This window comes from Embiotoca jacksoni, unplaced genomic scaffold, assembly GCF_022577435.1.
Source record: "Embiotoca jacksoni isolate LCO1_2020_lvr unplaced genomic scaffold, fEmbJac1.0.p SCAF_15, whole genome shotgun sequence".
Classification (NCBI taxonomy): Eukaryota; Metazoa; Chordata; class Actinopteri; family Embiotocidae; genus Embiotoca; species Embiotoca jacksoni.
This window is the reverse complement of record NW_027185285.1, coordinates 5,534,911-5,549,077: the sequence shown is the minus strand read 5'-3', so window position 1 is coordinate 5,549,077 and position 14,167 is coordinate 5,534,911. Positions and strand designations below refer to the sequence as shown.

Here is a 14,167-nt window from a genome sequence, read left to right as displayed (position 1 = left end):
GGAGAAACATGTTTTATAAAGCTGATGAATAGTTCACAAAGCCCACAGCTTTCTGTATAGCCCGACTCCTTCGCATCACATTAGCATTTCTTTTATGATTATCAAAAAGCTTGTCTATGGAACATGACGGCAGAGTAAAAACATATGCAAAGTTAATCCAAAAATGTATCCATAATTTGGTTGGTGCTTGCAAGGAAAACGCTCATGTGAAAAAAAGAAAAAAAGCAGATTGTCTGGAGCTGGAGCTGATAAAGGCAGGAGATGGAGATGATAATTCAAAGTGGGAGCATCATTTTTAATTTTTCAAGTAATAATTCAGTTCGACTGAATCCCCTAGTATTTATAAATGAAAACAATGTACTAATGACAAAGCAAATTTATATTTGGATCATTTTATGTCACCTTGGTCCAGCATTGTGTCCCCTGCAGAGAGGACGGTGACATCTGATCCGCCTCAACATGAGCGAGATCGCTCGCCTGCAGGACTTCCTCTCCTTTCTTTCATTCCTCTCCTCTCTCCATCTCCTACCACCTCTTTCTGAGCTGCACAAAGCCGGATGAGGGTCATTTTACCAATGTCCCCATTGTGATGCAGAAATCCAACATTTTGGCAGCATCCTGACCTGTTAACATCTTAACTTCACAAAGCTGACAGGATCTTCCTCTCGCTTTCTGCAGCCCTGTGACTGCCCTTGTCATTACTGCTGTTAACAAAATTATAAAATAAGGCAACAGAGCCACAACTTGGTATTAATATAGGGCCTTATAAGCAGCACTATGTTTCTGTGTTAAGAGTAATTTGTGTATCTTTGTGGAGCAAACTTTCTGCCAACATTCTTCCGCTGTATGAATGATACTTGTTGTACACACACTTGTTTGAGTGGGCAGTAATCCCACTGAGGCAGTCCTTTGACATGTGCATATTGCTGTATTGCTGTTTTGTGGGTGTCACTGTGTTTGTATTTTGACAGGGTATAATGTTTGTATGTGCGCTGGTTTGGGGTAAGGGTGCTCTGAGGCTGTGTGTGCGTGTGTTGCTGTGTGTGTGTGTGTGTGTGTGTGTGTGTGTATATCTGTGTGGGGGAGGGAGGCACAGCTCTGCAGCCTGATATTCTGGGAACAGCAGGGTGGCGTTGTTGACCCACCTGCTCCCTTCTCTCTTCAGCTGGATCTAGTTGGATTTCAGCAGCTGCATCCCCTCACAAAGCGCCTCTTTGTAATCTTCCCAAGGCGCACAAATACAACTGCAACCAGGAGAGGAGAGAGGAAGGAGGAGGGAAGATGGACAGTGGAGACAGAAAGAGGAAAAGGGCGGTAACTGTTCTGCTCGGCATGTCACACCATCCTGTATCTTTAAGTGAAGTTACATACAGTAGCAGGTACTCTTACAAAGGAGTCATGCTTTGCCGCCAACAAAGAAAAAACATACCCTCACATAGAAATAATGACCACACACCTGTGCATAGGCATGTATGCAAAAGAAGACTGCATGATTGAACTGGTGAATATTGTTTAAATAAGGTGTTTGAGAGGTGTATGCAAAGCTTCTTTGCAAATTAATGCCCTTTAAAAAAAAAGAGAAAAGAGAAAGCAGCAGGCTGCCTCAAGTAGAAAGTAACAAGAACTGAGAAACGTGGCCCATTTGTTTCCCATTAACAAAATTTCCCCCTGGCACTCATACTTGTAATGGCTCTCATGCCTCTGGAATATGCAGTGTCACATGCATGTCATTTTGCACTTCACTCTACACAGAAAGTTCCCAGTTTCACACCACCCTATCGACCACAGTGCAGTTTAGGCCTCGGACCCCAGAATTTGCATTCCAAGACTAGACCCTGTTATCCTCATTCTGTCTCCAGCGATCGGTCCCTGTAGCCCGAACCCAGACTCACTGGTGGCAGAGGAAGGGAGACGTCGTTAGGAGATTAACTACAGCAGCCTGCTTTACTGCCATCATAAATACATGTACCTGAGTTTGAGGCTATAAAGGCCCCAATGTAGCTAAAATTGGGCTGCCTGGTGGGGGGGGGGGGGCTTAGGTCATTGGCTCTGATTAAATTTGGTACCAATTTATCCCAAAAATATACGGAGTCATAAGTGGACAACTCATGGGCCACAAAAATAGTCTGAGCTGCATAAACACCAATACAAACATGCATGTGCACGTACACAATAAAGTATTTAAACAATTTTCCAATTTCTCCAAGTAAGAGGATTCAGCTGTTCTGGTTAAAGCTTGGTTTGAGAGTTAAAACGTTGTCAAATTACAGATGATAAAAAAAAAAACAGGGGAGTGCAGACGTCCAAAGTAAAATGCAATAATCAATCAACTTAACCAACAATGACATATTCTTCATATAATCCACAAAAAAAAGCTGATTTTTGCAGAGCACCATAAAGCAGCATCTTGTTAAACGAGGTGCCCTCTGGCAGAGGAGATTTACATTCTGTGTTAAATGTAGCCAAAGATGTCTCATGGGCAGCCATTAGTAGACACAGGAGGTAGGGGAAAGGGGAGTGTGTCTAATATTCCCTTATTTTTTGCTGGTTAAGTAGTAAATATTGAAACTGAAAATTGGTGAAAATGAATTGTTCTTTAAATTAAACATGAAATTAATAATGATTGGTAAAGGTGGAAGTGACTGAATCAAAACAAGAGAGAGAAAAGAGACAGGGATACACTGAAAGGTAAGCCAAGGTGAGTGTGGTGAGTGGAATCAAATGTTGGTGATTTGACCTGATTTCAGCTGATATGTAATTTCATCTACTGACTGATAGTCCTAAGAGCTGAATAGAGTCACCAGTGAGCAGAGGTTAAACACTCTGAACTTCACCATGAGCAATATAATGAGACAAAGTAATCAAAATCTTTGTTAGTTATTAAGTAGACAAAACATTAATAACTTATGAGAGCAAAACAATTCGTCAGAATTAATGTAACCATGCTGCAGATGGAGGAAAAGAGGGCTGCATTTCCAAAGCAAACAACTTCTAGGGAAAGTTAAATCCCTCTGTGAATGAAAAGGTCAGACTTTGTGGTCGACTGAAAGGACCCTATATCCTCTCTGCCTCACAAGTACTTCCGTGTTCTCTTTTGTCCCCAGTTAGACCTCTGCACCTCTTCAAAGCGAACAGGAAGTGACCTTAGTGACCTTGAACTCCTACACCCATGTGATCTGGACATGTACACCAAGCAGCCATGGCCCACAGTCCCCACACCAACCCAATAAATTCAACACAAAAAACAACTTCAATGCTCATGTACTGCACATCCATGTTGAAGCACTAGTTCACCCGTACCACAAGTATGCCAGAGGCATTGCCTTAATATACACTTCCTGAACATGACAACACGAGATACTCTTTTCACTTTGTTGCTTTGCATGTTAGCAACAGTCCAGTAAACAGTTGGAAATAGTGAAGTGGCTACCAGGAAATACCCTGTACCTGTAACCAGTGGAAACGGTTAGCAATTGCTTCCTTCTTTCCCTGCCTGAGGCAAGTGACGTCTGTGTGACAGTTGATAGGGAAGCTAGGCAGCATGTTGTGGATCAAGAATGTCAACTCAAACTGAAAAGTGAGATATCAATTCACAACAGATTAACATGCAAACAATTCATCATCCCACCCCAAAAAATAATTTCAGGATTTGAAAGAAAAGGTATGATAGCGATTTAAAAATGTATCATGTCATCTTTATGTGCAGGGTTTTTGTTTTAGGTAGGCTCATTTAAATATATGATGTCCACTGCTACTTGTTTCACTCCTTAACATGGTCTGGGAAAACACAAACAGTCTCTTCTGACCATTTACAACAACAACACCTGAAAAATGACATCAACTCCCTCAAAACTAAGGCAATGTCTTCACTGAAAAAGATGAGCAGGTTTTACAATATTAATGTATGGTACAATGGTGCTGCCCTGGTAGGCTGAGCGCTGAGTCAGGCCTGCTGATTCTATTGAGGCTTTGTGACAACAGATCTGAGGCTCTGTAAAGTAGCAGAGTCTACAAGCATGGTGTTAATCTATGGATAATGTTGCAATGCCGTTTTCAGTCAGTACTGCGGACTCTCTGAGGTGCTAATGGGGGTATGGATACACGTTGACAACAGACAGGACGTATGCAAAGATATAGAGGGGATGGGGGACCCAGTATATTTCTGAAGCCTCAAACATTTCTTCTTTTTACTCAGACACTAAAATATGAATAGTTAATCTAAAACAGATACATTGTAAATTTGCATTTTTAATAGACAATATGTAGATAAGTGATACAACCATCCTGTGGGGGAAACACCTATGATCACATGCTAAAGCACAAACAAGTTTTCAGTCAAATAAGAAATTAACATGAGTCTACATGAGTCCATGGAAATAACTTCAGGGCTGTAACTTCATAAAATATAATAAAAAAAAAACTCACCAAGATGATCCCAACACACACGCTCTCTTCATGAGGTTAGCAGCAGGTGTGCTGATGTGTTTTTTCACTATAGCAATTCCATTAGAGGTTATAGACAGGCTGGAGACAGACAGACTAACTGCTGCTCATAAACATTGAAAGTCTTGGCTGGTACACTAAAAAGCCTAATTGGAGAATTTGATCCACTTCACCAATAATCACTTTAATAGCTTATAAATTATCCTGTAATATATGAATTGTACACAAGAGATTTAGGTTTCATGCTGCACTCATCTGTGTGCACTGCGCTCATTTGCTACACACTGTCTGTGTGCACTTGTATGTGTAAACATGGGCTTGCACTCGCACATTTGCTCAGTCTTGTGCTCATGAAAGGGACATAAATATGAGCATTGCAAATGGATTTTTATCCTTGTTTTAATTATCTGTAAATAAAAACAATGCAGCACAGTTATCTTATTACTGTGAGGCAGCGTCCCCGCAGCCAGACGAGTCCTCTAAATAGTCTCGGTATTGTGGAGCGGCCTTCCATTTCCCGTAAAGTCAAGGGGTGGGCTCTCTGTTCTCTCGCCGCCTCTGAGCCCTGTCCTAAATGTCTACATGTCCCGCACCATCTAATTCACAGGCAAATTAGGGAGATGATTTATGAGAATCAACGATCAAAAAAGTAGACAATGTGGAAAACTGAGCACACCGCAAGTTTTATTCAGAACATATGCCATAAAGATGACAGGGAAGAAAGAAAGAAAGAAAGAAAGAAAGAAAGAAAGAAAGAAAGAAAGAAAGAAAGAAAGAAAGAAAGAAAGAGAAGAATAAAGAAAGAAAGATAGAAAGAAAGAAAGAAAGAAAGAAAGAAAGAAAGAAAGAAAGAAAGAAAGAAAGAAAGAAAGAAAGAAAGAAAGAAAGAAAGAAAGAAAGAAAGAAAGAGAAGAATAAAGAAAGAAAGATAGAAAGAAAGAAAGAAAGAAAGAAAGAAAGAAAGAAAGAAAGAGGGGAGACTAGATCAGAAAGTGTAAAGAAAAAAAAAGAACACATACGCCCACACTCCTCTTGGGACAAAGCTGGGACAAGATAAACCATGAGAAGTGTCGTCTCTGCGGAACATCTCAGGATTTAGACTGTCATGTCAAAAGAAAATAACGTGGAACGGACATTCCCACTTCACCTTTACTCAGTTTCCAAACAGAGACGGTTTTGTTGAACCCAACAACCATTATGTGCTTCACTAATGTACACATAAATGTGTGAGACACTCCACAACCAAGATACCTACCGATAGTTTCCAGATCAAAGATTTCTAGAGAGGCTTGGGGGGGTAAATTGATTTAACATAATCCTCCCAACCTGTTACTACAACAGCTTCCAAAACCTCCTTCTTCATAAGCTCTAATTCATATGAACATACAGAACTATCACAAGCAAAACCGCTGCCTCACAAAACCGTCATGTGTCAGAGAGAAAACACAGCAAATAATCTGGAAACACTTGAGCTCTTTTTATACTCCTGACATTAAAAACTGAGTGTGGCCGAGGGCCAAACACACCCAGAGACATTTTGGACTAATTGTTTCCTTCAGTCTCAAACACTCCCCCTTCAATCTCTTCAAAACTCCCTTCCGTGCCACCCCTCCTCTCCCCTCCACTCCCCTCCACCTCTCTGCATTGACTAATAGGTTTAAATAAAACCTGCAATTGGTCCAGTAAACCCCTCATTATGGTATTTTAATAGAATGAATTTAGGATAGTGTGAGGTCAGAGGTCAATGGGAGGTCCTAACACACAGCAGCTGTCATGGGGGTTGGACTGTGATTAGAACCAGTGGAGTCAAACATCCCCGGGTCCTCGACCTCACTAAGTAGACAACCTGGAAAATAGATTTGGCCACAGACCAAAATGGAAAACATCCACCGTCCAAGTTCCAGAGGGGGTGGGATGAGAAGAGATGGAACAGAAAAGAGGAGTGTGTGCATCCATCAGTGAGAGTTCACTTTACTGTGTGTGAACCTGGAAAATCCTGTGAATCTTTTCAGTTGAACATGTAACAATACCGTGTCCTATACATTCCCCAGGGCTGTAAAATGTCTAGTTGGAAATATCCTGTCTGAAACCTGTATCTCAACCTTCCACTTGCATTTGCTGCAACTGTTAATTTTGCACTAATTACCTTCTTTCTGTGTGTGTGTGTGAAACCAAAGATAGAAGTGGTCTCGTTGATGTGGTGCAGGGGTGAAATATGGTTTGTTAGCAGCCCAGGAGGTTGTTCCACATGTGGTTATGCAGTGGTCGGGATCGTCTGGGTGAGAGGGAGGGCATGCCAGTCTCCACAGTTCACCAAGTTTACACTGACTCAGTGTGCAATCAGTGAGATTATTTAACAAAATGAAGGCCTGCTGTTTGGGTTAGGGTTAGGGTGCTGTGGTGGCTGCTCAGACAGCTGTTCCTCATGTGGCAAATTGTATTGAAATTCTGTCGGGATTCTTGTGGTGCAGAATTTATACATCATGCACAAAAATGTAGATTTGAATATTTAATATAAGGCTGGCATGCAATATGTAGTTGGCTGCAGAACAGACATTTAACCAAACATAGGTTTTTCTGAAGTTGATGACCCGATGAACTTCTCATCAGATTCACATCATAGTCACAAATCTTAAACTATTTTCAATGTGGTACAATGCTGTGGCAATTTATGTCAATTGAACTACTCAACATACTCTGTCCAATAGCTCGGGTAGAGTGAAGAAATGTGCCAAACTGTATTAAAACAGAAGCAGAGACCAAAGGGGGCAAGATTCCTGTGGGTGGCTTTGTAATTTAATTTTGTATGTACATTAGAAGCCAGAGAGTATAATTTACATGTGGGGTGGAAGTGACAAAGGGCCCAAGGGAAATGGCCCTAACATGCTCTGCTAAGGCTCCCCCAAAAGTCTGAAAATCTGCACCCCGGTTTTTCCTTTGAGATGCATCTCACAAAAATCTGAAAATTAAAACCTTCCTTCAATCTTTGGTACACTTTGGGTTCATGCGCGGTTACCTCTCCTCTGTCGCTCCTTCCTTTTCTAATCAAGAGTCAAAAGCCCGCAAACTCTGGTCAGTGTTTTTCCCCACAATACAGAGACATGAAGGGGGAAGGCTGGAGTCTGTTTAAGCCTGTTTCCTACTTTCTGTCTCTCTCTGTCTACCCAAACACAGAGACAGTCGCTTATCTTAGCAGGATTTGACAGCAGCTGTCACTCATTTTGGACTCTTACTAATTTTGTCTTTATTGTCATGCTACCTGTGATGAGATGTTTGAAGGTACTTACCTGATGGGTCTTCTGCAGATTGAACCTTTTCTCAATTTTGCATCAAATTCTAAAGAGCATTCGAAGCTGTTTAGCTTCACCTATGATCAACCTATCATTTTCAAATATGTTTTTTAATTTTAAGTTATCAAAAGTAACACTAGTTTTAAGTCAGCAATAGCAACAGGTCAAAGTTTCTGTTAAAAACCACTGAGATAAGAGAAGTATAAGTCTTATCTTTCATTTACTGTTAGAGGTGTTGTTGTAAATAAAATGCCACTGCATTTCAATTCTACATATCAGAATGAAAATAAACCAGGAGTCATCCACATTTGACAATTAGCTGCTGTCTTGTCTGTCTGCGCGCACACACACACACACACACACACACACACACACACACACACACACACACACACACACACGCACACACACGCACGTACACGCACACGCACACACATATATACACACACACACACACACACTGAACTTGACCCAGGCAACTGCTTTGACAGCAGCTGCTAGAATGGAAAACGGATCAGGGCTGACCAAGTGAGCAGTTTCTCTGTTTTTTTTGTATTAAAATGTTGAAGGAAAAAGGCTTACATTGTAATACATGTTGACTGCAGACATCAAACACAATATTGTATCAGTCAAAGTCACTGGCAGGACTATTGTAAATAAAAGAACCAACAATGAAAACTTCTTACCTTACTGTACAAGCCATTACCTTTCTTGCAGTAAACTCTGAATGTGCCAGCCATAGTTTCTATTATCTCCAGATTACAAACTCTCCTCTTCCCTGAGCAACCTGCAGTGTTGCATTGAACAAAGCAAACTGATGTCCACACAAACATACCTTGTCTTTTAATGGGGAGGCAAATGATAAAAATCAGCCCACAATACATGAACAAAGACACCTTTAACAAAGGCAGAGATTCAATCTACCCTCCTGTGTCCTCTGCTCTCTGTATCTTCAGTGTCATAAAAATAATGTTTCACTGAAGGTGAGAAGTGGCTAATGGATCACAAACAGACTAATAGAACAAGTCAACTTCCCTCTAAACTTGGAACATTTATTAAAGCTATAATTGGGCTCACACAGACCTGTGAAGTTTGTTATCAAACTTTTTAACCTTTTGCCAGAAATCAGTTCTGAGGTGAGACACAAGTTTTGGTGCCACAAAATGTTGTTCTTCACTGAAATTACGATTTATTTATTTATTTATTTTTTTCATGAAAGACGCAGAACCTGCCTGAAACACTGTTGCACAATTGTTATGAGCAACCGTTAAACATGTTTCACTATGAAAAAAACACTGCCACCAGTTCTATCTTGTAAGAGGGAGGGTCATTCTATCCCTGCGACAATGACATCCTTCAGACCTTAAATGAATTATATAATTGGTATAATAAGCAATACCTAGTACAAATCATAAGCTATTTGTCATGCCTCAAAAACATAAAATCAATTGTTGATGTAATTAATAAGTCACACTATTCCTTTATCTACCTACTTGTAGTTATCTACTAATCTTAATTTTACTACATTTTACTACTGAATGCCACAACTTTTTGTGAGGATCAATTCTTGTATAGATCAAGTATCCTCGGAGTCTCCAATGTTAAACCTCGATCTTCATAAGGAATAGCAATGTTTTAGATATTTTCTAAAACAATCTACTTTGACTTAATATGTTGAGTAATTTGTGACAGAGAAATATCCAAATTAACTTAATTATTTTCTACCACAATAAGAAAAAAATCCAAAGTAATATACAGTATAAAATAACATCAGCCCAGCTATTGCAACAATAATGTTTCTAAATGTGATTTTTAACCATAAACCATGGATATATTTTGAATATAATATAACAAATAACAAAGACCCAATTTTTTTTATAAGACGCAGTAATTTCCGAACTCACTCCGTTTCTAAACAGCATTTGGAAATTGTGGCAGAAAATGTAATTGTCACACAGTGTGTGCAACTTTAACAAAAACAGAACTGTGTCACCAATGAAAAAAATGAAAATCATTATAATAATGAAGTCTACATAAAAAACCTGAACCAATGGGGAGAAAGTGGTGTTTTGCCCCAGCCAATCCTAGGCGGAAGGTGGAGTGACGATTTTAAAACTCCAACTCAAGTTGCTGTAACATGCAGCTCCACAGCTCACATTGTGAACCGCAACTTTCACGACCGCACCCCCAATGACAGCCTAGGAAAACAAGACAAACAAACAGGAAAGCCGAGGGAAAACAACGGGCTCGTACTGACTGAAACTGTTTGAGGAATTTATTGTGGCGCACGGTGCGTAAAAAGCGCACTGGCCACTTTGTCGAGCGCTTGAATTTAGTGGCAGAGTTTTATTTTTCAATTGAAGATTACATTTTCGGATTTTCATCTCCAAGGGACTGAACAAATAATGTTAAAAATGACAGAGGAGCATGACAAGTGTATTAGCGACCAGCCGTGCAGTCCATCGGGTACAAACAGTTCCATGTCCCAGGACGAGTCCGATTCCGATGCTCCTTCCTCACCAACAGGCTCCGACGGCCAAGGATCCCTGCTCGCCGGTTTGGGCAAGAAACTGGACTCCGAGGATGACGACCGGTTCCCAGCCTGCATACGGGACGCCGTCTCTCAGGTCCTCAAGGGATACGACTGGTCCTTGGTGCCTATGCCCGTGAGAGGGAATGGATCCCTGAAGAATAAACCTCACGTCAAGAGACCCATGAATGCGTTTATGGTCTGGGCGCAAGCGGCCCGCAGAAAGCTGGCGGATCAGTATCCACACCTGCACAATGCAGAACTGAGCAAGACGCTGGGGAAACTTTGGCGGTAAGGAAATATTTTATTTATTATAAACAGAAATGCAGCAATCATTTGGGTAATGTAACATTACCGTGAACTAGGGAATTAAGTGCTTGTTAAATATTTAAACATGAGATGATCATCATTACATAAATAACATTTACAGCTTTGACCAGAAAATATACAATTTACAAAATTTCAAAATATTTTGATTTTGAATGTAAACGTTTTAGAAGAAATTGAGAAAGAAAAGGTGTTTTTTGCATTTTGTTTCTGACCCCTGAATTTAATAAATGTATATTTTTATTTTTATTATTCTTTGTTTAGTTAATTTTGACATGTTATATCTGTATTTATTTCACTATAGCTTGCTGTCAGAGAGTGAAAAGAGGCCATTTGTAGATGAAGCGGAGAGGCTTCGGGTGCAGCACAAGAAAGATCATCCAGACTACAAATACCAGCCACGGCGACGGAAAAATGTGAAACCAGGCCAGAGCGACTCGGACTCAGGAGCAGAGCTGGCACATCATATGTATAAAGCAGAACCAGGGATGGGAGGACTGGCAGGGATGACTGATGGACACCACCACCCTGAACATGCAGGTATGTTGTCAAATTTAACACAAGAAATAATGCACCAAACACAAATACTGCGTGAGTTTTTATTTTAGGAATTAAATAGTTATGGGCTTATTTGTTTAAATCATTTTGTACTTGGAGTGATGAACCTTCACACTTGATTTGTAATATAATTTGCTTTTCAGGGCAGCCCCATGGTCCACCAACACCACCCACTACTCCCAAAACAGACCTGCACCACGGGATGAAGCCAGATCTGAAACATGAGGGCCGTCGCCTTGTTGACAGCAGCAGACAAAACATTGACTTTAGCAATGTAGACATCTCTGAGCTCAGCACGGATGTCATCAGCAATATGGAGACCTTTGACGTTCACGAGTTTGACCAGTACCTCCCGCTCAACGGCCACGCCTCGGGCTCCTCCACCCTGTCCTCCGACCACAGCCACGGGCAGGCTCCAGTACCCGGCAGCTCTTACACTTCCTCATACAGCCATGCAGGCAGCAACGGGTCAGCGTGGAGCCGAAAGAGTACCCTGTCCTCCTCCTCTGCCTCCACCAGTGAGGTGGGTCAGCACCGTCTCCATATTAAAACGGAGCAGCTGAGCCCCAGCCACTACAGTGAGCACTCCCACGGGTCACCCTCACACTCCGATTACGGCTCCTACAGTAGCCAGACCTGTGTCACCTCGGCCACGTCGGCTTCCTCGGCTGCAGCTTCTTTCTCCAGCTCCCAGTGTGACTATACTGACCTCCAGAGTTCCAACTATTACAACCCGTACTCTGGCTATCCTTCCAGCCTCTACCAGTACCCCTACTTCCACTCATCCAGGCGGCCCTATAGCAGCCCAATCCTCAACAGTCTGTCCATGGCTCCTGCCCACAGCCCCACCACCTCCAGCTGGGACCAGCCCGTCTACACCACGCTGTCTCGACCTTAAGGGGACAATAAATAGTCAGTTTGCACCAGAGACTCATTCAGATTGATGCACTACTAATGAAGGAAGTAAGGAGCAGGTGGAGAAGTGTGTGTCGGGGCTAGTAGGCTACCTGTGACCATTTGAACATGAAAGAAACAAGAAAAAGTGCCTGCTGATTTTATACAAAGTTATATTGTTGCCATGAAAACACACTTGTACAGACTTTTTACACAAAGAGAAATTGTGTTGTTGGTGAGCCAAACTCCTCCATGAGGACAAATCACCTACGCCTACATCCTGTACATCCTGTATATCCCCCTTCTTTCCAGTTTAAGATTGCACGTGTGTGCACACTTGAGGTAAAGCAAAGGCCTGCCACTGAATCGGGCAGGACTGAAACAGTTTGGTCAAACTCCGTTTTGAAGCAGATACATTGAACAATGTACATGGGACCAATTATGTGAATTTGCAGTAAAATTTGCATTAATGGCCAGAGCTATATCGCAACACACTACGTGCATCAGTGGATCAGTCTTAAATAAATGGCTCCTATGAATCTAGTGTCATTTTGGCATAAAAGTCTTATATGTATTTATGTTCATGCATTATTGGTTTTTGTTCTTAAGTAGATGAACACATGTAATGTGGGTTTGGTTATTTAGAGTACTGTTTGGCTTTTAATGAAAACAAGGTAAATGAAGTAAAGGAAAGTACAAGTACAGTGCATTTGATATTATTCCGTTGAAGACCAATTTCCAGACACATCTCCATTCCTAGTTGCAAGCAAACAGACAGGACCAACAGACTTGCACAGGACAGAACAGGTGTCTGAAATCTATGCTTGGCAAATTGCGATTAGTCATGATCTAGGGTTAAAGGAAATGGGGTAAAATAACACCACACGCTCTGAGTGACATGTCAGCTGGACCTTCTGTATACGTCGATGGACAGCACAAGAATATTTGTGCGTACATGCATCCTTGTGTGTGTGTGTGTCAGAGAGATGGTATGGTATCACACATTTATGCATGTGGGAGCCATTTCCATGAAATAATACACACCAAATGATACATAAAACAACTGTTTACTGAAAATTGTCTTTGAATTTAATCCATCTGTCAAAGAAGAGCACTTAAGGGTTTAAAAGTAAAATGAAGTGTGAAAGCATTTGCCCATATTTATCTCATGAACCATCAAGTGCCAACTCACTGCTGCAGTCTTGCATAAAATGTTTTTGTGCCTTCTAATGCTTATTGTCAGTATTTCGATATGAAATGGATTTATTAACAAACTGCGGGAAGCACACAATCAGTAATCCACTCCAGAGACTCCGATAGTTAACTTGCTCCTGATTATCTCCTTAATTTGATATCATTCCTTCCAGCCTTGGTTTGTAATGTTCTGTGACACGCTGTATGAGAAGCGTACAGAGCATCGTATTCCAAGTTTTGTCCACAGAACTGTGTTTTGTATATCATTATGGTGTATCATTTTGAGAAAGGCTGTGACAAGGATTGTTGTTCTATTAACTAGAGTTTCACTCACACATGCACAGCTAACTCATTCGCTGGCCTTTTTTTTTTTTTTTTAAATAAAAGATTCTTTTTCTTGATATTTGTATTTGTCATTCTTATTTGCATCCACATTTGGTTTCAACTTGTACGGTTTGGTTGTTAGGCATATTTGAAAAGATTTTGTGAAATGTTTTTTTAATAAATATAATTAATTGAATTGCAGTGAGCAGTGTTGTTGAATTTCCCTGTGTGCTGGATACCAGCTGTCCATCTTGGCCTCCTTGTCTAACATCTGTACTGTGAGCTACAACTGTAAGGGGAATCGGTGACACTTTTAGAGAATTATTCTTTTCACTCTGAGAAATTAAACCTTTGAATGCTGCTCAAATCTAGTAAGTAAGTTTATATACAGCTTAAATTCTTGCTGTAGACCTGATGAGATTTTCTCTTGAGAAATATCTATGATAAAAAAAAAAAATTCAATATATGGCAGGAAACAGTTGTTGCCATTTTTGGTGGCCCTTCAGCACCTTCTGACCTGACAGGATCTTTATTTGACCTTTAATGTGTGCTTGCAGACTTTTCCATCAACATAGTCAGGTTCTGATTTTTTCATTAAACCTCCAAC

At 40.8% G+C, this 14,167-nt stretch overlaps 1 protein-coding gene across 1 annotated transcript; it reads left to right on the top strand.

Annotated features, from left to right (window-relative positions):
* The first annotated feature begins 9,895 nt into the window (after positions 1–9,895).
* On the top strand, positions 9,896–13,756 carry LOC138197989 (transcription factor Sox-8). Its single transcript, XM_069149076.1, has 3 exons — positions 9,896–10,554; positions 10,895–11,130; positions 11,292–13,756. The coding sequence occupies exons 1-3, from the start codon at positions 10,139–10,141 to the stop codon at positions 12,044–12,046; spliced, it is 1,407 nt and encodes a 468-aa protein (XP_069005177.1). The 5' UTR covers positions 9,896–10,138; the 3' UTR covers positions 12,047–13,756.
* Positions 13,757–14,167: the final 411 nt, after the last annotated feature.

Excerpts from the sequence above, each read along its gene's own strand:
- LOC138197989 (XM_069149076.1), top strand. The coding sequence starts at position 10,139 with ATGTTAAAAATGACAGAGGAGCATGACAAGTGTATTAGCGACCAGCCG. Across the intron at positions 10,555-10,894 it reads ACGCTGGGGAAACTTTGGCG|CTTGCTGTCAGAGAGTGAAA; the intron begins GTAAGGAAATAT and ends ATTTCACTATAG. Across the intron at positions 11,131-11,291 it reads CCACCACCCTGAACATGCAG|GGCAGCCCCATGGTCCACCA; the intron begins GTATGTTGTCAA and ends TTTGCTTTTCAG.